At 45.6% G+C, this 20,585-nt stretch overlaps 1 protein-coding gene across 3 annotated transcripts in view; it reads right to left on the bottom strand.

Annotated features, from left to right (window-relative positions):
* Positions 1-20,028, bottom strand: part of erbb4b (erb-b2 receptor tyrosine kinase 4b) — a 623,270-nt gene extending 603,242 nt beyond the window's left edge. For all 3 annotated transcript variants that reach the window (XR_014602804.1, XM_084085440.1, XM_084085441.1), the window contains exon 1: positions 19,634-20,028. Coding sequence is in view for 2 of the 3 variants with exons in the window: in XM_084085440.1 (XP_083941566.1) it covers positions 19,634-19,745 (112 nt within the window). In the remaining variant the exon portion in view is untranslated. The remainder of the gene's footprint in view (positions 1-19,633) is intronic.
* Between the last annotated feature and the right edge of the window lie 557 nt (positions 20,029-20,585).

Raw genomic sequence — 20,585 nt, 5'->3', positions numbered from 1 at the left:
TGGCATCAAAACTTACAAGTACCAAAAGTAAAAGTACTAAAATGTTTGAAAATAGTAGATCTAGAAGCTCACAACGCGTCGCGATGCGACGCGTTGTGAGCTTGTAGATCTGCTATTTTCAAATAGCCTAGGTATAAAATAGGGCTAAAGTGGTTAATGTGTGTTTTATAATATAATCATTTATGTCTGCAAAGTAACTAGAAACTAAAGTTTTCAAATAATTGTAGCGGAGTAAAAGTACAATATTTGCCTCTGAGATGTAGTGGAGTAGAAGTAAAAGCATAGAAAATTGGACATACTCCAGTAAAGTAAAAATGACCTCAAAATGGTACTTAAGTACAGTACTTGAGTAAATGTACTTTACACCACTGCATAAATCGGGCTTAAAGCGGTGTTGTCTCGTCGCCAATCTTTTGGTCTAAACTTTCGGAGTTTGTGAAACTCCTGTGAAATACTCTCCATTTACTCCAGATTTTTTCTTGACTTCTTTTGGGAGGCGGAGGCTCACTTTGTATCCAGCACACAATTGTCAGGCACATATTCTCCAACAAGCAGATGGTATTAACCCAAAGAAATGGGAGCCAAATGCATGGAGTCAGCCCGAGCTTGACAGTTATATAGAATTTCACCATCCTCTATAACCCATTAAGACCTGGAACGCATCTGTGTCACTTTAGATTTCTTTGGCTATTCAAAAATAGCAGATATACAAGCTCATAGCGCGGCACCGAGTGCCGCGCTATGAGCTTGCAGATCTGCTATTTTTGAAAAATCGTAAAAATGTGTGAAAATCTTTGAATATATATTATTTTAAAGCGAACATTTTTTAACTCAAATCTTTGCTTCTAGGGGGTCCCTGGAACAAAATGTTTTGAGATGGGGGTCCACGGCCAAATTCATATCGTTTTGAGGGTCCTTGACATGAAAAAGTTTGAGCACCACTGACATACGTTTTTCCGTTTTTCACGTTTTTCACTCGGTGCCGCGCTATGAGCTTGTAGATCTGCTATTTTTGAAAAATCTTGAAAAAATCTTTTTTTAGATTTATTTTCCAAAAACTGTTAGGATTTAGATAGGATTTTTTAAGAATCGCCTCAGGTTTTAACGTGATAAAGTAAAAGTAAAGTGACCTGTCTTTTTGGCTGGGGGAGAGGATAGGGGGGCTCTGCCCGAACTGTCCAGGCAGAGTGACTAGTCCTGCGTTTTTCCCAATAAGCTATACTGACAGCCTGACATATCCCAGGGCAGAGGGCTCTGATTCAGATATGTTTTATTCAGTCCTATTGACTTCACATCGCTGCTGCCGCCGAGGCAGACGGCCAGAGATAGAGAGAGAGAGAGAGAGAGAGATAGCCTCTGAAAATGAGGCAAGGCGCTTGTGAGAGTTGGAGGAGGACAGGAGAGAGAAGAAACCTGTTGTGTTTACAGGGCCAAGACAGCCCAGACACAGCACTACTAGCTGAGACAGCTGGGTTACACGCGCAATGTGCTCATCACCGCGCCGACACACACCGCCGGCCGCGGTTGAGTCTGAAACTGCCTATTTACCTTTTGCGAGATGGACAGACAGACAGGCAGGCACGTATACGTACGGGGCGGCGCGTCTAAAATCTCTCCAAAAGTGTTTTGTATTTTTGTTTTTCTGCTGCATCATTCTTGAGGGTTTTTTTGCCTCTTGTTGAAACCCCGGTGCATGAGAAGAGCTTTCTATAACCAGCTCTGTCACACACACACACCGATCCGTTTCCCCCGATCTACACCACTGGGCTTTGCAGGGTTTTTTTTTTCACTGCTACTTTCAAGTAGCTACAGTACGTGCTGTTGAGTTGACTGTAGCAGCTTTACCAAAGCTCTTTACCACTATAATAGCTGATCTACAAGCTCGTTTTGAGCTTGTAGATCAGGGGTCTTCAACGTTTTCAGCCCAAGGACCCCTTGGGTGAGAGCGAGATAAAGCAGGGACCCCCATTATATATTGTATCGAATATTTATTTTTTCATAGATTTCATAGGCAGCTTCATAGACTTGTTTCACAGCACTATCATGTTGGATCCATGTTAATGTGTGTTTCCAGACATGTAACCATGCACTTAAACAATACGTAGTATACCTGACCTTTCACTCTGTACTTAGCCTGCTCTTTTTCCCCCCTATACTAAACCACTTTGCCGAAAATAGCAGATCTACAAGCGCACAACGCCTCGCAGCGCGAGGCGTTGTGCGCTTGTAGATCTGCTATTTTTGGCTAATGTTCTCCTCAGAATAGGGATGCTTGGTTGAAGTGGTTAATGTAAAAATCACACAAAGATTTGGCGGACCCCCTGTAGTACATCTGAGGACCCCCTAGGGGTCCCGGACCCCCTGTTGAAGACCTCTGCTATAAAAGCTTTACCAAAGCTCTTTACCAAAAATTGCTGAGCTACAAGCTCGTTTTGAGCTTGTAGATCAGCTATTTTTGATGGACATCCCCCCCCCCCCCAGAATAGACATGCTGGGGTTCAATTGGTTAATTTCTCTGAATTTCTAGCCCATCGCACACTTATGAGGGGGGAGAGAAAATCTTAGAATTCTGAGATATTCATTTGGAATTGTGAGGAGGGCCAAACAATAGTGGCAGAAATGGGCTTCCACAGTTGAGCCTTATACCTGGGCCATTTAGAGGGGAAATTAAGTAGATGTGGGTATAGTTAAAATAGACCGACATTTAAACAGAATAAAGGACATATTTGTCGACTGGTTTAGAATGAAATGAATATGTTGTATATACAGTAGCCTTGAACACTTCTGGGGGGATAAAAAGAACAGAGCTAATTTGAGCACGGTAAATGTGTTGCAGGCCTGGGAGCATAAACTGCTGAAAACAACACCTGTAACAATCAATTACTGAACCTAAACAGGAAGAGTACTGTATTTATCCCATCTAGACATGAATCCAATGTAGTTATTTAGTCACAAACTCTTGCTAATAATGTGTTTCATCGGTTAAATATTGATAAAACTCACAGACAGACCCCTTTCAACCTAACGTCCCTATTTTGGTCATTATAAATGGTAAATGGTGCATTTATATAGCGCTTTTATCCAAAGCACTTTACATTGATTGTGCCATTAACCCATTCACACACACATTCAAACACCGATGGAGGAGGAAACCATGCAAGGCACCGACCTGCTCATCGGGAGCAATTAGGGGTTCAGCGTCTTGCTCAAGGACACTTCGACACTAACTCTAGGGGAGCGCCCCAGCCCGGGATCGAACTGGGAACCTTGTGGTTTTCCAGTTCACTTTAACCGGCCACTCTACCCCTGAGCCACTGCCGCCAACACACACTGAGGCCAACACACATGGTGACCTTGTAGACAAGCTATTTTCGTTGTTTTTTTTAATGACACTGTCATACGATGAAGTTTAATTTAACCCATTAAGACCTGAAGCCGATTCTACAAATGTCTTCTAAATCCCAACATTATTCTGAAAAAAAAACTTATGTTTCTATATCAGTGGTGCTCAAACTTTTTCATGTCAAGGACCCCCAAAATTATATGTATTTGGCCGCCGACCCACCATCTCAATATATGTTGTTCCAGGGACCCCCAGAAACAAAGATTCGAGTTAAAATGTTCACTTTAAAACAATGTTATATTCAAAGATTTGCACACATTTTCGCGATTTTTCAAAAATAGCAGATCTACAAGCTTGTAGCGCGGCACTCGGTGCCACGCTACGAGCTTGTAGTAGCCAAAGTGTAAAATGCTTTTTTTTAGCTCAAATCAAAAAGTGACACAGATGCGTTCCAGTTCTTAATGGGTTACGGCATTAATTTATGAAAAAGAAAACACAAATACAACATTTCTTCCATACAGCGACGACAGTCTACACTACGTCCTCTTTAAAGGGTTGTTTATGCGTTTGCCAGGGTAAGTGTGTCGGGCATACTGAACTACTGCAAATATCTGAAGCCATACTGACATACAGTAAAGCTCCCCCCCTACGTGTGGCGTGCTGTGGCCCCTATAACAGGGCCCTGCCTGTGCCGGGACGACAATGCTCACGAGACCAGCGGGACGGACCCCCTCATCTCCAGGCCCGTCACGTGTGGGGGGGCATGAGAGCGGAGAGCTGCAGGAAAAGCCTCGTCCAGGACAAAGCGTGAACCAGGGGGGAGAGACACTGCGGGCCTTGTTCGGCCCCCTTCGCCTGGCTACTCATCAAGTGGGTGTTTGCTTACCGGGAGAGCCAGCGCTCTGGCCCCCCTGTGGGGAGGGGGGGGGGGCAGTACACACAGCCTCCTCACAGTTCGAGTCTAGCACACACACACACACACACACACACACACACACACACACACACACACACACACACGCACACACGCACACACACACACACACACACACACACACACACACACACACACACACACACGGATTTTGGACATGGATTCTGGATCATGTCTGACCAGCAGCTAGTGGTGGAAAAGGTACTCTGATTGTTTACTTAAGTAAAAGTATCAATACTGCAATGTAGAAATTACAAGAAGTTACGAGTAAAAGTCCAAAGTATAAAAATATTGGTATCAAAATGTAAGAAAAGTAACAAAAGTAAAGGTACTCATACAGTATGTCGCATTTCACAAGTTCGTCATGAATAAAAAATCTTTTGAAAATAGCAGATCTACAAGCTCACAACGCGTCGCAAGCGACGCGTTGTGAGCTTGTAGATCAGCTATATTCAAATAGTCAAAGTATATAGGGATGAAGTGGTTAATGTATGTTTTGTAATAATAATCCAAATCAAAGTAACTAGTAAATAAAGTTTTCAAGTAATTGTAGTGGAGTAAAAGTATAATATTTGCCTCTGAGATGTAGTGCAGTAGAAGTAAAATACTGAAAACTGGAAATATTCCAGTAAAGTCAAAATACCTCAGAGTTTTTGAGTACTTGAGTGAATGTACTCAGTTACTTTACACCACTGCCAGCAGCCACTCTATCTGAATTATTAAATGTATTTAAGCATCAAAGGCTGGGTGAGGTCAACACATTCTGATACCCCGCTGAAAAGGCGATACGCCGAGTACTCCATGTCTCAGACTGAAGGCAAACCTGATTTGTTTCTCAAATCTGACTGTCCACACGCTTATTTGCAAGGGATCACACTGGATTTGTGTATTCAAACATGCGTCGGCCCATCTGCATTGGTTGCCGCGGTAACGATGCAACGAACAATAGGCGTGTGAGTCTGTACGACGGTGTCGCTCGCTGTCATAGCTACAATCTACAAGCTCACGACGAGTCCCAGCGCGCTGTGAGCTTGTAGATCACGCAGGCTCTCAGTGTCCCCAAGTCTCCAGACTGAGATACCTATTTGGTTCAGATTTGAATCACATTTCAAACCCTGTAGAGGAAAAAAAAATCACTTTCCATGGGTTTTTGTTTTGTTGTTCTTTTGTTAACCCATTCAGACCGGGGGACCCCCAGAAGCAAAGATTTGAGTTACAAATGTTCGCTTGAAAATATATATATTCAAAGATTTGCACACATTTTCACGATTAAAAAAAAGAAATAGCAGATCTACAAGCTCGTAGCGTGGCACTCGGTGCCCCGCTACAAGCCTGTATATCTGCTATTTTTGAATAGCCAAAGAAATCTAAAAATGACACACAGATGCGTTCCCGGTCTCAATGGGTTAAGACTTGGTAAACCAAAAATCTGGCCAAAAAAACAGATTTGGGCTGCCACTGTGAAAATAGCTTCATATACCTCCTACTTATATGACAAAGGCTACTACCAACAGTATTCATATTGTTTTTTTGTCTTCCAACCTAACCTTTGCGGTCTCTGTGAGGTCGTATTATCCTTGTGTGTACTTTGTGTTTCTCGCTGGCATCGTGACTTGGCGTTTTCAAAGTGATTGTAAAGTGGTTATGAACAAAACACAGCTGTGTTTGGCATTTGATTAGGATCGCCCGTTATTCAATTATGACCATCGCCTGTTGTTCCGGGGTCTTTCAAAATGACTCCGAGGTGATGCAGTGGAACGGTATATAAACGAACAGGTGTATATAGCCGGCGTTCCGAGAAAGAAAACGTGCGCTCACGCCGCCAAACGCCCGCTGAGCTGAACCCGCCGCGCTGACATAGTCAAGTATTCCCCTCTCTGTTCTTTGTTCATTTTTATTCCTCCCCCCCACCCCGCCCCCTCCGTCACCTTCACCTCACCCCCCGCTGGCATCCGGCTAAATCTTGCCAACGTCCTTGCTCATGCCCGCGGGTGAAACAGGCCATGTCGGACCTGAATCCATCAATCACTCAACACCGGCTGAGGGGAGAGGAGGGAGGGAGGGAGGGAGGGGCTAGGTGTGGAGGGGGCTGAGGAAGGACACCGGTTCTCAAAGTGGGGTTCGGGGACCCCCAAAGGGCCTTGAGGGGGTCCCCAACTAAATGAGTTCCATTTAATGTTTTGGATTTTTTTTTGGGCTAAACATAGGCAAAAAAACATAGGCGAACTACAAGCTCACAACGCGTTGTGCGCTTGTAGATCTGCTATTTTCAAAATTTTACAAATGTTGACGGCGGTTGACAAACCTTCTCTTATGGGGGTCCCTGGAGCATGCATGTTCAAATGGGGGTCTGCAGCCTAATACATTAATTTGGGGATCCTTGACATGAGAACGTTTGAGAACCATTGGACTACACTAGACTATAGAGCAAAGCAAACTGAGGGTTTCTGAAGTTCTTTCTTTCTCCCCACTCTCCCTCTCTCTCCCTCTCCCTCCCTCTCCCTCTCCCTCTCCCTCCCTCTCCCTCTCCCTCTGCCTCTCCCTCTCTCTCTCTCTCTCTCTCTCCCCCTCTCTCTCTGCCAAAACAGCCAGTAGAAACTTCAGCTTTCACGGCTTCCCAGACTCTCCAGTCAGCTGTCAAGTCACCGGAGAGGATCTCTGCTGATTCTAATCAAAAGATTTACAGAGGCAAACAGACACATCTCTGAGGAGAGGAGAGGAGAGGAGAGGAGAGGAGAGGAGAGGAAAGAGGCGATGAGAGAAGAGGAGAAGAGAAGAGAAGAGTAGAGGAGAGAAGGCTCTGTGCGTGCGTGCGCACGTGCGTGCGCGCGCGAGCTGTGTGCGCGTGTGTCCCGTGCTGTCCTGTGGGCTCTGCAGAATGAAGTGTTCCTGTCAGAGTCCAAGCTCCCCCCTGGGCAGCAGCTGATTAATTGTGCGTCCAGCTCCTGTGATAGCGGCCACTTTAACCCTTTAAGGCCGGGAAGGGAACGCATGTGTGTCATTTTAAGGTTTCTTTGGCTATCCAAAAATAGCAGATATACAAGCTCATAGCGCGGCACTGAGTGCCACGCTATGAGCTTGTAGATCTGCTATTTTTAAGAAAAATCGTGTCCCTGGAACAAAATATTTCTAGATGGGAGGGGGCCCGCGAACAAATACATATTATTTTGGGGGTCCTTGACACAAAAAGTTTGAAAACCATTGATAATAATAATGAGCAAAAATTAGCAAAACTGTTAGGATTTACAAGACATTTGTAAAAGTTTGAGTTTTTGTTTTTTTGTGAATTTGTAAAAAGATTTGAATTAAAAACTTTCGCTTTAAAAAAGTATATATATATTCAACCTAAAGATTTGCACACATTTTCACAATAAAAAAAAAATAGCAGATCTACAAGCTCATAGCGCGGCACTCGGTGCCGCGCTATGAGCTTGTAGATCTGCTATTTTTATATAGCCAAAGAAATCTTAAAATGACACACAAATGCGTTCCCGGTCTTAAAGGCTTAACCAAGGCTCCTGGGACGCTCACCCATGTCCCCTCCGCTCCCATCCCTGCCAAAACCACACCTCCACGCCTCCCCCTCCCCTCCCCAGCACCTGCCTGCCTGCTGCCATATACCGGCCCCTGAGTCTCCCCCGTCTAAAATTAGAGACCCCCCCTCCACCCACACACACACACACACACACACACACTCCATTTCCCTCTCTCTCTCTCTCTCTCCCTCTGTCTCACTCTGGCTGCTACAAATGATCTTACATCAGCACCCCGTTCACCTTGCCATGGGGAGGTAATGTCTCTCTGCAGGAGAGAGAGAGGGGGGTTAGAACAAAGGAAGGGAGCCGGGAAAAAAAAAACACCCAGCGTGATCCACACAGCATGATGTCCCGTCCCCCCCCCTCCTGTATGTTTACATGGTGTATGTACATCACTGTGTGTGTGTGTGTGTGTGTGTGTGTGTGTGTGTGTGTGTGTGTGTGTGTGTGTGTGTGTGTGTGTGTGTGACCGTATGTGTCAGCATGTGTTTGTGTGCGTGAATGCATGTACTGTATGCGTGCGCGTCTGCCTATGCACGCATGTGTGTGTGTGTGTGTGTGTGTGTGTGTGTGTGTGTGTGTGTGTGTGTGTGTGTGTGCGCACGCGCGTGCGTGTGAATGCATCTATGCGTGCGTGTGTGCCTATGCACGCATGTGCGTGCGTGTGTGTGTTTGTGTCTGTATAATGGCATATACGCACGCATGCGTGCGTGCGTGCGTGTGTGCGTGTGTGTCTGTATATGGCATATGTGTGTGTGTGTGTGTGTGTGTGTGTGTGTGTGTGGGTGTGGGGGGGGGTGTCTGACTGAGATGAAGCACCCCTGTCTGCCGTAAACGGCCCTCCGCAGCGGGATGGCACAGGAGGGGAAATGACAGAGTTGACTTTGCACCTGGGTTGCCTCTTTGTTAGCCAGTCCCCCCCCCCCCACACACACACACACACACACACACACACACACACACACACACACACACACACACACACACACACACACACACACACACACACACACACACACACACACACACACACACACACACACACACACACACACAGACCTTACCATAACCTGCACTTCATCATATCGTTGCTGTCGGGCAGAAACCTCTTATCTCTATATTTTAACTTTTGTGTTTTTTCGTAAATGAACTCCCTACTTGATCATACTACAGCGTCACACAAAAGCATTAAAAGCTACTTTTGATGCTATAGAATTTGAATCTTGAAAAGTAACAGTTTTGGACATAGGAGGTTTCCAGTCGACCCGACAGAGACGTTATTTTATCATTGCTGGAAACTAAGCTCCGAAAATGGGGAAAAGAACCTGTGTTCCAATGGATACAATGTAAGTTATTATTTTGTCACATGTGCTTGTTATTTTTTGCTACTTTTGTTGTGACTGTGTAGTATGATGAAGTACAGTATAGCAATAATTTACGAATAAAACATTACAAAATGGATAAATTAAAGCTTTAATCCGGGACTTCTAATGAATAAAACGTAATTTAAATCAATCTGTATGGTAAAGTGTGTTAATACAATATGCAGTGGTTGGAGTTGGCCTCCCTACTCTTCCACTGAGAAATTTAGACCCTGGTGTCAACCTAGGCCTACTGGAGTACAAGTAGTACTGTCTGAAGTTCAAGGGGCAATATCTGCTCTGTCCGTCTTGGCTCAATGGTAGAAATTTGACCATTCAGGACAGCCGGGTTCGAATCTCGGGTAGGACCTAAAGGTTACAGATTGCACCTTTAACATTGAGGATTTGACTGTAGGCTATCATCGTTTAAATGGTCTGGCTGAGGATGTCTGCACCAGCATTGTATATGTCACTGGTTTTCAACGTGTGGTCCGGGGACCCCCAGGGGTCCTTGGGTGGGGAGGTTCCGTTCCAGGGGGTCCGAGCTAAACGATTGATTAATTTAGGAACCAAATAGACCAATACCGGGTCTGTGTACAAATGGTTCCATTTGGTACACTCTCAGAACAAAATGAACTCTGAGATTTTTTACAGTGTATTTTGGGGTCCCCAGAGATACAAATCATATCAAATGGGGGGTCCCCGAGACCTAATGCACATCAAACTGGGGATTAAAAAGGGTGCTGTATGTCTTCGGGATTTAGAGGAGAACAAAAAAAGGGGGGAGAAAAAAAAATAAAAGGTGCCACGGAGCAATAGGCCGTATATAGCTAGCGCTGCATCCAAGGAAATGGATTTGTGTTGTTACCGCGCAGACATCGCTCATAAACTCCACACAATATCGCCTTTCACTAACGACCTCCACGGCACCGCGCGCTCCGGAGTAAAATGCTCCTTTACGCTCCGCCGCTGTCAAGCCGCCCCCCCTGGAAGAAGATTTCGCTGCTTTTCTACACAGTGAACAAAGACTGTCATACTCAGCAGTGACACCCCCCCCCCCCCTCCCACACCCACACCCACACACACACACACACACACACACACACACACGCACACACGTTTGTATTGCTATACTTGTGAGGACATCAACACTTTAGGACAGCCATGTCATGAATGCCATTTAAAAATAATAATTGCCATTTTAACCGTAAGCCTAAAGCCGAAAAACAGCAGATCTACAAGCCCACAACGCGTCGCGCTGCGACGCGTTGTGAGCTTATAGATCGGCTGTTTTTCAGTGCATGACACTGGCGCGCAACTAAGTATAAATCATGTTTAACTCTAATTCCAATCCCTAAACCTAACCTCTAAGACACCTAAATGTCTAATCCTGACCTGAACGATTTGTTTAACTATAAAACAACCATTTGTCTTGTGAGGACCAGGAAAACGGTCCTCATAATGTATATTTCTTAAAATTCTACTCCACTTGGTCCTCGCAAGTATAGTAATACAAACACACACACACACACACACTCCCTCCTCCCCTGGCAGGCTGCAGAGAGCAGTAGCATCCACCGGGGCAGCAGCAGCTATATCGCCAGCCCGCATAAAAAAGAAAAGAAACCCTCCTCCAAGGTCAATTGCCTTTTCCCCTCCTCTCATTCTGTGCTTTATGTACCTTCACATCCAGGGGAAAGAGAGGAGTGCTGCTGCGCTATTTCTGCACTGCTGCAAGGTGACTGCTGACTTACAGTTTAACACAGGCTGGCATACGCAACGCCACGACAACGACGGGCGCTCTGCGCGCTCTTGACGGCCGCTGGGCTGGCACACACACACACACGCTCGCGCGCGCGCGTGCGGGCGGGGGGGACGCGGGGGGACACAGAGTTCACGCACCCCGCTGTAAGCGCGGGCCGTGACATGAGAGAGATGTGTCACTGAGTGAGAACACAGGATTAAGACTGAACATTGTCTGTTAAGTCTTCGCTTCTTATATCTAATGTCTGGTTCGTCGCAGCACCTTTTGTGCAGACATTTCCCAATGTTCTATGTCAGAGGTCTTCAACAGGGGGTCCGGGACCCCTAGGGGTCCTCAAGCTGCCTATGAAATCTATGAAAAAATAAATATTCGATACAATATATAATGGGGGTCCCTGCTTTATCTCGCTCTCAGCCAAGGGGCCCTTGGGCTGAAAACGTTGAAGACCCCTGTTCTATGTACCTATATCCCTGTCAGCACGCACACGCACGTGCGCGCGCGCACACACACACACACACACACACACACACACACACACACACACACACACGTCAGTCTTACTATCTTTGGGCATGTCAAAAGCGATTGTTCATTAAAGACTCTGACCCTTGACATTTTCACTTAACCCCTATAACCTTAACCCTCATCACCCTGACCCAGTAAATGCCAAATCCTAATGACCTGTATATTTGACTAATTATCTTGGCCAGGCCATTATGTGTTTGCCCCCTGTCCGTGTGTCCCGTGTGTCTGTCCGTCTGCGCAACGCTAACCTCTGACAATGTGTCATATTCCATTCCGAATGGCTATTAAAGGACGACTTCCTAACGATGATGTCACTGGTAGACAGGTTTATGAAGTGCCCACAGCCCTCCTATGAGACACAGCCCGAGTAGAAAGAAATTACACAATTTTATCAGGAGCATTAGTGAGGATCTATTATATGAAGATAGGTTGAAAATGGGTGAAGTCGTCCTTTTAACGATTGGCTTCCAAGATTTGCGGGAAAAGCCCATTTTACCAAAAAATGCCAAAAGCCATGAACACAGTGTTTACAATCTAACCCAGAATGTAATCACACATCGAGGGGCCTCTATTAAACAACACGGAGCCAAAAGCACTTACACCAGATTAGGTACAAATTACCTTGCGAGTCATGTGACAATGACCGCCAGGGTTTTGATATTCCATACGGTCTTCCTGTAATTGGCTTCGAAGATTAGTGGAGAGGCCTATTTTTATTTATTCATCTGAGAAAAAGCCATATAGCCTGGATCCAATCAACCACAAATTGAAAGGGCCCACTAATAGAGCACACCTACAAAAGCACTTTCACTTCTGCCCATAGGGAGGGCCAGAAATGTGTAAAAACTGCACAGTATGTTGTGTATGTCTATACACAGCTTGCTCTTGCCCTGACCAACCAAGGCCTGACTACACAGGCCTGGCTAAGCAACCCAGCCTGGCGGAGATTTGCGCTCTGAGGAGACCAATTGTCTAGTATGGTCCTGACAAAGACTTGACAACAAACTCTCACATACACATAGGCTGTGCATGCATTACATTACAATCATTTAGCAGACGCTTTTATCCAGAGCGACTTACAATAAGTGTATTCAACATAGGTAGGGAACGAAAACTACTAATCAGCAGAAGTCTTAAGTGCATTTCCTGCAAAAAACAAGCAACCAAGAGTATACCTAGCGCTAAGGTAAAAGTGCAATATATCAGCTACCTACTTTCTTAAACAGATGAGACAAAATAGCAAAATCAAATGAGCACGAGCTCAGACAAATAAGTGTATCGACTAAACAAGATCCAATAAAACAATACAAAACTAAAACAAGAGTTCGTACAACTAGTTAACAACAAGTAGGCCAGGCAAAGAGGAAGGGTAGTGTTTCCTGAAGAGGTGGGTTTTCAGCCTGCGGAGGCCGTCTCAGCCATGCACGCGCGCACACACACACACACACACACACACACACACACACACACACACACACACACACACACACACACACACACACACACACACACACACACACACACACACACACACACACACACACACACACACACACACACACACACACACACACACACAAAGAGCTGCAACAAACTAATGTATTATAGTTTCGCAACTGCAAGTGCTTCGTTTAAAAGTATGTCCCCCTCCAAGCACAGGGAATGGCCTGTAAGCTTAGATACTCCATTGCCAAAAAGAGGAGATATATAACCTAACAGCCCATTGCAACATGACGCACGGAGCAATAACTACAACATCCAGACTTGTTTTTCTATTTATTCAGGCGCAAAAGAAAAAAAAGATTTTAAGCGTGACGCATGCATGCTCCGCAGGCCGTCTCCAATATCACTCAAAACCCAGTCTGTAATTACATTGTAAATGCAGATTAGCTATGAATATTTTAAAGGAGGATTAGGCTACTAAAAGGAGAGAGAGAGAGAGAGAGAGAGAGAGAGAGAGAGAGAGAGAGAGAGAGAGTCAAAGAGAGAGACAGAGAGACGAGAGAGAAAATAAATCGGCTAGAATCCAGCCTCTTGGCACACCCACACACGCAAAAGACACAAAACACGCTCGTCTAAGGTGGAGCCGCGCTTTCATGGCAAAGTTGTCAGCCTGTTATCATCCTTTTATTTGCTCACGCTATATTATTAACCGCGGGAAAGAGAAATAATAAAAATGAGAATAAAGCAAATCGCTTTTGACTTGGCAGGCTGTCGCTTCAGAAAAGAATAAACGAAGGCAGACCCCCGCCAAAAACCTTCACATGTACAAAGCCACAATTATCTTTTGACTTTCATTCAAAACGTGGCGGTAACGAGTGTGTCTTGGCAAAGATTAGCCATATTCCTATTGTCACTTAATTTGCACGCTTTTGCGGGCGCTTACAATGCAAAGGATGACAGCTGGGGGGGACTGGGGGGGTGGTCGGGGGGGGGAGGGGGGGTTCACACACCGCAGAGTACAGTCAGAGACAGAGAGAGACTCTGCAGCGGTCTATTTAGGCTGTCAATCAATCTCTCTCTCTCTCTCTCTTTCTCTCACACGTGCGCAGGACATATCCAACGCACACAGAGACACGTTCTCCACGCACTCAGACATAGGCGCCCCTGGCAGTTTTTAAACCTTCTACACGCACTTGTCAAAAAGGCCTATGGAGTGTGGGGGGGAGCCTGGGAGAGAGAGAGAGAGAGGGGGGAGAGGAGAGGAGAGGAGAGGAGAGAGTCCTTAACAAATGGAACCCGTGGAAAGATACACACACACACACAAGCTGACAGGCAAGCGTTTGGACTCTCAACATCTGTAGTTTGTGCGTAAAGGCGTTCAGCTGCCGCGCGTGTGTGCAGGATGGATGCAAGAGGAGGCCCTGAGGATTTCCCCTGATGTTACAACAAGCTACTCGTTTCTCTCCCTCGAATGCATTAGACATACTAATTAAAAGATGGTGAATTTATTCCGCTACTATCGACGCTCAGTCTTCGGCCTGCCTCTCCAAACAGTGGCCGTCGTTTTCTCCGCCATGTTTGGCAAACATAATCATCTCTGACTCCTGAAAGAGCGACGCACACGTACTCGCAGGCAGTAGGCCTACATTTAGGCCTACATAAAATTCACTCCGTTTTGCGAGAAACCAGAAAGCTATAAGAGAGAGACCTTCAATGGGAGACGGCGGCAGAGAGAGAATAACAAACATGATTCCATTTCAACGAGTCTCTCATCAAACGTGCATGGCCGTCTTTAATTGTCCTGCGAGCCGAACTTAGCCACACATGCCATTTGCATTTTATATAGGCCCGGCTAACTATGCATGCGAGGGCGTGGGTGCTTCTCCAAATCCAATTATGACATCGTCCTCCCAAGGACCTTTTAAAGATGCAACGTCAAAGTTAAACCCATGCATGTCGTGGCGCATGTGTTCAGCTGATGGATGTCGGCGCGCTTACATGGAAAGGGCAAACGGGATGTGATCCAATCATGTCCGCGGGCCAAAGACAATTCCCGCCGGTTATAAACCCCGCCACCAGCAAATCAAAGCGCAGTAGAAGACGACAGGACGCGAACTATTGAATCTAATCAGGAGGAAAACACATTCCTTCATGGGTATATGGGATTGCACGCCGATATTAACCACTTGACCCCCGGCATCCATATTATGGGGGGGACATTAGCCCAAAGAATAGCAGATCTACAAGCTGATAGCAGATCTGCAATAGCAGGTCTATCCACAAGCTCACAAGCGATAGACGCCAAAGAACCGGCACCAAAGAGATTGGGTTCAGAGGGAGAGAAGCGGTCCGAGTACGTTACAGAGGGGTTTAAGTGGTTAACTGAAGCCACGCACAGTTTTTTTATTATTCATCTGCATCATTGGGGCAATGGGTAAAAAACCTCCAAGCGTAGAAAAACAATTAAAATGGCAGAACAGAAACGGCTTCCTATTTCTGCTGTATTAAACCCCTCTGGAGCACTAATGTTTTTTCTTTCGTGCAGTGCGGGGCACGCACGCACGCACACGCACACGCACACGCACACACACACACACACACACACAGAGTATGCATGCAGTATGCATCTAGGGGAGACCCGGTGAGGCAGTGAGAGAGAGAGAGAGAGAGAGAGAGAGAGAGAGAGAGAGAGAGAGGAGGTGAGTGTGGAGTGATTCACACTCCCCCGGCTCATGGAAGTGGATCGCCACCGAATCAAAGGCAGCTATTCTTTGCAATAAAACGCCGGAGACATAGAGGTCAGACCGCCTTTCACGGGCGACAACAGGAGAAGATATGGCTGTGAGAGAGGGCTTTGTGTGACGGGCCGTGCTTGTGTGGGCCCGGTGGCGAATGTGACACGATTCTCTCCAAGGCTCAAAAAAAAAGAGTCCAGTATAGTCTCCATCTCTCAGTAGAACCGTAGCCAAATTAAGAGTACCCACAAAACGTTGTGGAGAGCATATGAGAGTGCTCAGTGCTATATACGTGGTGCCCTTCTCTCGCCTCAGGAACCGCTTGCACCTGAACATAATGCGAACATTCATGTATAGACGAATTCACAGACATGCTTGCCTGTAGGCAGCCATAGCTGCGGTGTGGATTCGTGTATAGCCTACTTGGTTGCCCGCCGGTGTCTCGCACCAAACACAGCTGATCTACAAGCTCACAGCACCGTCGCAACAGTCATGCACAGTGAGCTTGTAGATTGGCAATTTTTTGGGTGCGAGGCATCTCCATTCATGATTGATTGAATACTTTATCAACAGTTTGCCAAAAAAAAACACAGAAAGTACAGTTCTATACAAAAAGGATGCTAAAAAGGATTAAACCCAAGAAAGCACTGTGGCTCGTTTCCATTGGGGTCCATGCGTATTCATTTCAATTCATCGCGCACTGATGCACGCACGCACGCGCACGCACGCACGTCTCAAACGAATTGAATATATTGAATAATATGACTATATGAAAAGACGGATGTAATCTCTCAAAAGGATGATGACGTTCCCCATCCCTTGCCTTTCTGTCTCTTTCTCACTGACAGGACTTAATCCGCGCTTAAGCCGATTAACACCGTGATATTTGTATTATCTGCTCTGCCTTAGTCGGATCCCCCTCCCCACACATACAGTGTCGGGTCCCCCCCTCCTCACCCCTCCCCACACAGTCACGGTTGCCAGATCTACTTATTATAATTTCCCCGCAAGATTCTATTTGAAAATAGCCAATCTACAAGCTCACAACGCGTCGCATCGCGACGCGTTGTGAGCTTGTAGATCTGCTATTTTCAAATAGCCGATGTATATGTTAAAGTATTCTTGTGGCCCATAGTCGCTTCTTTTGGGCTGATTTTCCAAGACCTGGTTGCTTGTTTCTCTCACAGAATCTGGCAACACTGCACACAGGGACATTATAAATGCCACAATATTCACAACCCAGCAGGAAAATACGATTCGGTCTTGGGGGGGAGGGGGGTAGAACAAAAAGTGAAAAATGAAAGTCAAGTTCAATTATACGTTTAAATCGTATTCCAAGAGAGAACAAGCAGCGGAGCGGACTATTCCAGCTCCCAGCATCTGCATATAGTAGCCTATATTGAATAACCAGTTGGTATATAGCCTACATTTTGTTCTCATAAAACAATCTATCTCTGACATTTTGCTCAATTTGTTCATATCTGCAAAGGCAAAATGTTCTGTGCGTAAAGTTCAAACCAAAACGTGTACAGCTTTATAAGAGACCACCGTGACCCCCCTACCCCCCCCCCCCCCCCAACCCTCTATGATCCCCGCTTCTCTCTCAACGCCGTAACTTTGTTTAATCTCCTAATTCAATCAACGTATAGTTCGCCTCGGGCAGTACAGGGCAGCGTGACTTTGATTAAAGCGAAGTGGAGGGTTGTGTAGAGACTGCTTATAGCTCTGGTTCCATAGCGTTAGAAGGAGTTCTCCTTAACGCTATATATGTTACTTTCCAGCCGTTTCCGGCCGCACACCTGCGGTATAGGCGGTATAGTCACTACTACGCCTCTCAGCCATTATAAAATACAAGATAAACTGTGACCTCTTGTGGCTTATTGCTTTAATAACCCCTCTCCCCTTTTGGTCCTACAGACACCTGCCCCTCTCTCTCTCTCTCTCTCTCTCTCTCTCTCTCTCTCTCTCTCTCTCTCTCTCTCTCTCTCTCTCTCCCTCCCCCCCTCTCTCTCTCTCTCTCTGTCTGTCTGTCTGTCCTTCTCCCCCCCCTCTCTTTCTCTCCCCCTCTCTCTCTCTCCCCCCCCCCCCCCTCTCTCTCTCTCTCTCTCTCTCTCTCTCTCTCTCTCTCTCTCTCTCTCTCTCTCTCGCTCTCTCTCGCTCTCTCTCTCTCTCCACAGCCAGAGCAAATGCGCACCATGCACGCATGCACGCACACGCACACACACACACACACACACACACACACACACACACACACACACACACACACACACACACACACACACACACACACACACACACACACACACACACAGGTGTATGCAATGAAATTAAATTAATCTCATATAAAAGTTTAGATGTGTTAAGCCACCTCTCCGCCTGCTACAGCTCGTGTATTTTAGATGATTTATTTAAATGGTATTATTTTATGTTTTAACTGTAAGAGAGGCTGTTTAACTATCACACAAACATACAGCCTTGTTTTTTTTTCTGCTGTCTGTTTTCAACAGAAGAAAGACAGAATAAAACCAGTGTCGAATGTTCTCAAATGGTAATATTTACACTATGGGGCAACGTTGGACTCTGGTTTTCGGAAAGAATGGTAGAGAGACTATAATATTGCCTCCGAGGAGAAAGAATAAGCTACCTGGCTGTCCGTGATTCCAGAAACGATTATTAACGAAAGAAAACCTAAGGTTTTGTGACAGTCAGAATGTGGATTTTTTTTTTTTTTGCGACACTATGAATTGAACGCAATTAAATGGTTTCCACGCACAAGGAGACACAGCTGAATTAGGGGAGGATAATAGAGGGCATTATATTTAACCATCGCCACACGTGTGTTACTGACAGTGGAGTAGACTGGCTTCACATTAAACTGAATGGATGGATGGACGATGAACCAACATGGCATTGTGCGTGTGTTTGTTGTCAGTGGGTTTGTACTGTGTGTGTGTGTGTGTGTGGGTAGCCTATATGCTTCAAAAGTTGTCCGGTGACTTTTCCTTAGAGACTCGAGGGTTACCATGAAAAATAGCGACGGAGATCAGATCGATCACTGGAGATCAGATCGATCCACTGCCATAATAATATAACCGTATTCGATTAAATATCCAGACAGTGTCCTACACAAAGCTTTGTTGCACCTCACCTCATACCTGTATTCATTAGATTAGATCCTACACAAATAACATAATAATAATATATAATAATAATAATAATAATATAACAACTGTATTCATTCGATTATCCAGACTAGTAGGCTGTATACACATAAAGCTTGTTGCACCTCACGGGCTGACATTCGGTCTTTAGAATGTCTACTGCATTGTCATTAGCAATGCCATTTGTTTGAATGCAGCAGCGCTGCTCTCTGTGTGATATGAACACCTCAGGTAAGTTGGCCGCACTTGACACTCCGCTCCGTGCGCACTGACAGGTCTGTCTGTCTGTGCGCGCACCGTGGAGATCATCTACCCCCATGGTTCTCAAAGTGGGGTCTGGGGACCCCCAGGGGTACTTGAGGGGGTTCCAGGGGGTACCCAGCTAAATGATGGACAGGAACCAAATGGACCCTTATGGGTCTGTAACTCTGAGAGTGTACAAATGGAACCAAATGGACCCGTGTTAAATTAACAACATTGATTTTACAATATGAATTGGGGTCCCAGAGATAGAAATGCCATTAAATGGGGGTCCGTAGCCTCTATGCATGTCAAACTGGGGGTCCTTGAAATTAAAATGGTTGAGAATCACTGCAAGAGAGCTGTAAAAAAAATCTTCTCTTATGGGGGGTCCCTGGCTTATCCTTTCAAATGGGGGTCCGTGGGATAATAAGTGTCAATTTAGGGGTCCTTGACATGAAACAGTTTGAGAACCACTCAGTTTGAGATCCACCGGTGTGGATCTCATCTGATCTCCACGGGGTAGATAGATCTCCACGGTGCGATCCACCACGCCATCCATCGGGACTGTGTTCATACTGACTCACCTGATTGCGAGGAGACGGACCTCAACGCGCCAGAAGTCAGGAGGAGCAGGACGCCGAAGAAGCAACACATCAGGACAGCCGTTGATCGCTTCATGTTGTGATGCGCTGACATTAATAAACTCCTTTTTAATTCACATCATCCAGCGGCGGATCCCGACCCGACCCCCCTTTCGTCTTGGGAACGAACAACAACAAAAAAAGAAAAAGGAATGAAATAAAAAAAAATCTAAAAATGAAAAAAAAAATGTAATATTTGTCCCAAAAACCTCTGTCACTTGAGAGAGACTTTTGCTTTTTTTTCTTTCTTTTTTTTTCCAAGTTGCAATTAGTCCCCCTATGCCTCGTTGGTGTCTTCTGACGTGATTTTGATTGAAGTTCAAGCGGATATTAGTAGTTTCTCCCCCAACGCGTCTGTAGGCATGTATTGTCAAACAGTGAGCAACGCTCATGCACTTACTATGACTCCCCGAGTTCAATACAGTATGCGGTGGACAGCGTTGCCAGGTTTTGTGATAGAAACAAGCAGCCAGGTCTAGGAAAACAAGCCCAAAAGAAGCCGCTATAGACTAGAGCGGTAACCGGAAGACTCGCCCCAAAACACGCTCGCCCCCAAGCGGTTCTTGTGTTTGTTTTACTGGGGATAATTTTAGAAATAAGTTTAGAGTTAGACATAATTTTACTGAGGTTAAGTTTAGGTTTTGGCACCGTTTTACTGAGGTTACGTTTAGGAATAGGCTCTATTCACAGCAGCCATATTATGAAGACATTCACAGGTGTTACCAATGATACTAATGAAGGCTCTGTTCCATTCTGGTCAAACAGAGTCAGGGTGCTGATATTGTGCATGTTGGCTCACTGGAAACCTTCCAAATGGCCCCTTACAGGTGTGTAACTCAGAGAGTGTACAAATGTAAATGGACCCGTAAGGGTCCATTTGGTTCCATTTGTACAC

This window comes from Gymnoscopelus microlampas (assembly GCF_963454915.1).
Source record: "Gymnoscopelus microlampas genome assembly, chromosome: 17".
Lineage (NCBI taxonomy): Eukaryota > Metazoa > Chordata > Actinopteri > Myctophiformes > Myctophidae > Gymnoscopelus > Gymnoscopelus microlampas.
The sequence above is the reverse complement of the archived record's forward strand: the minus strand, read 5'-3'. Positions and strand labels throughout refer to the sequence as shown.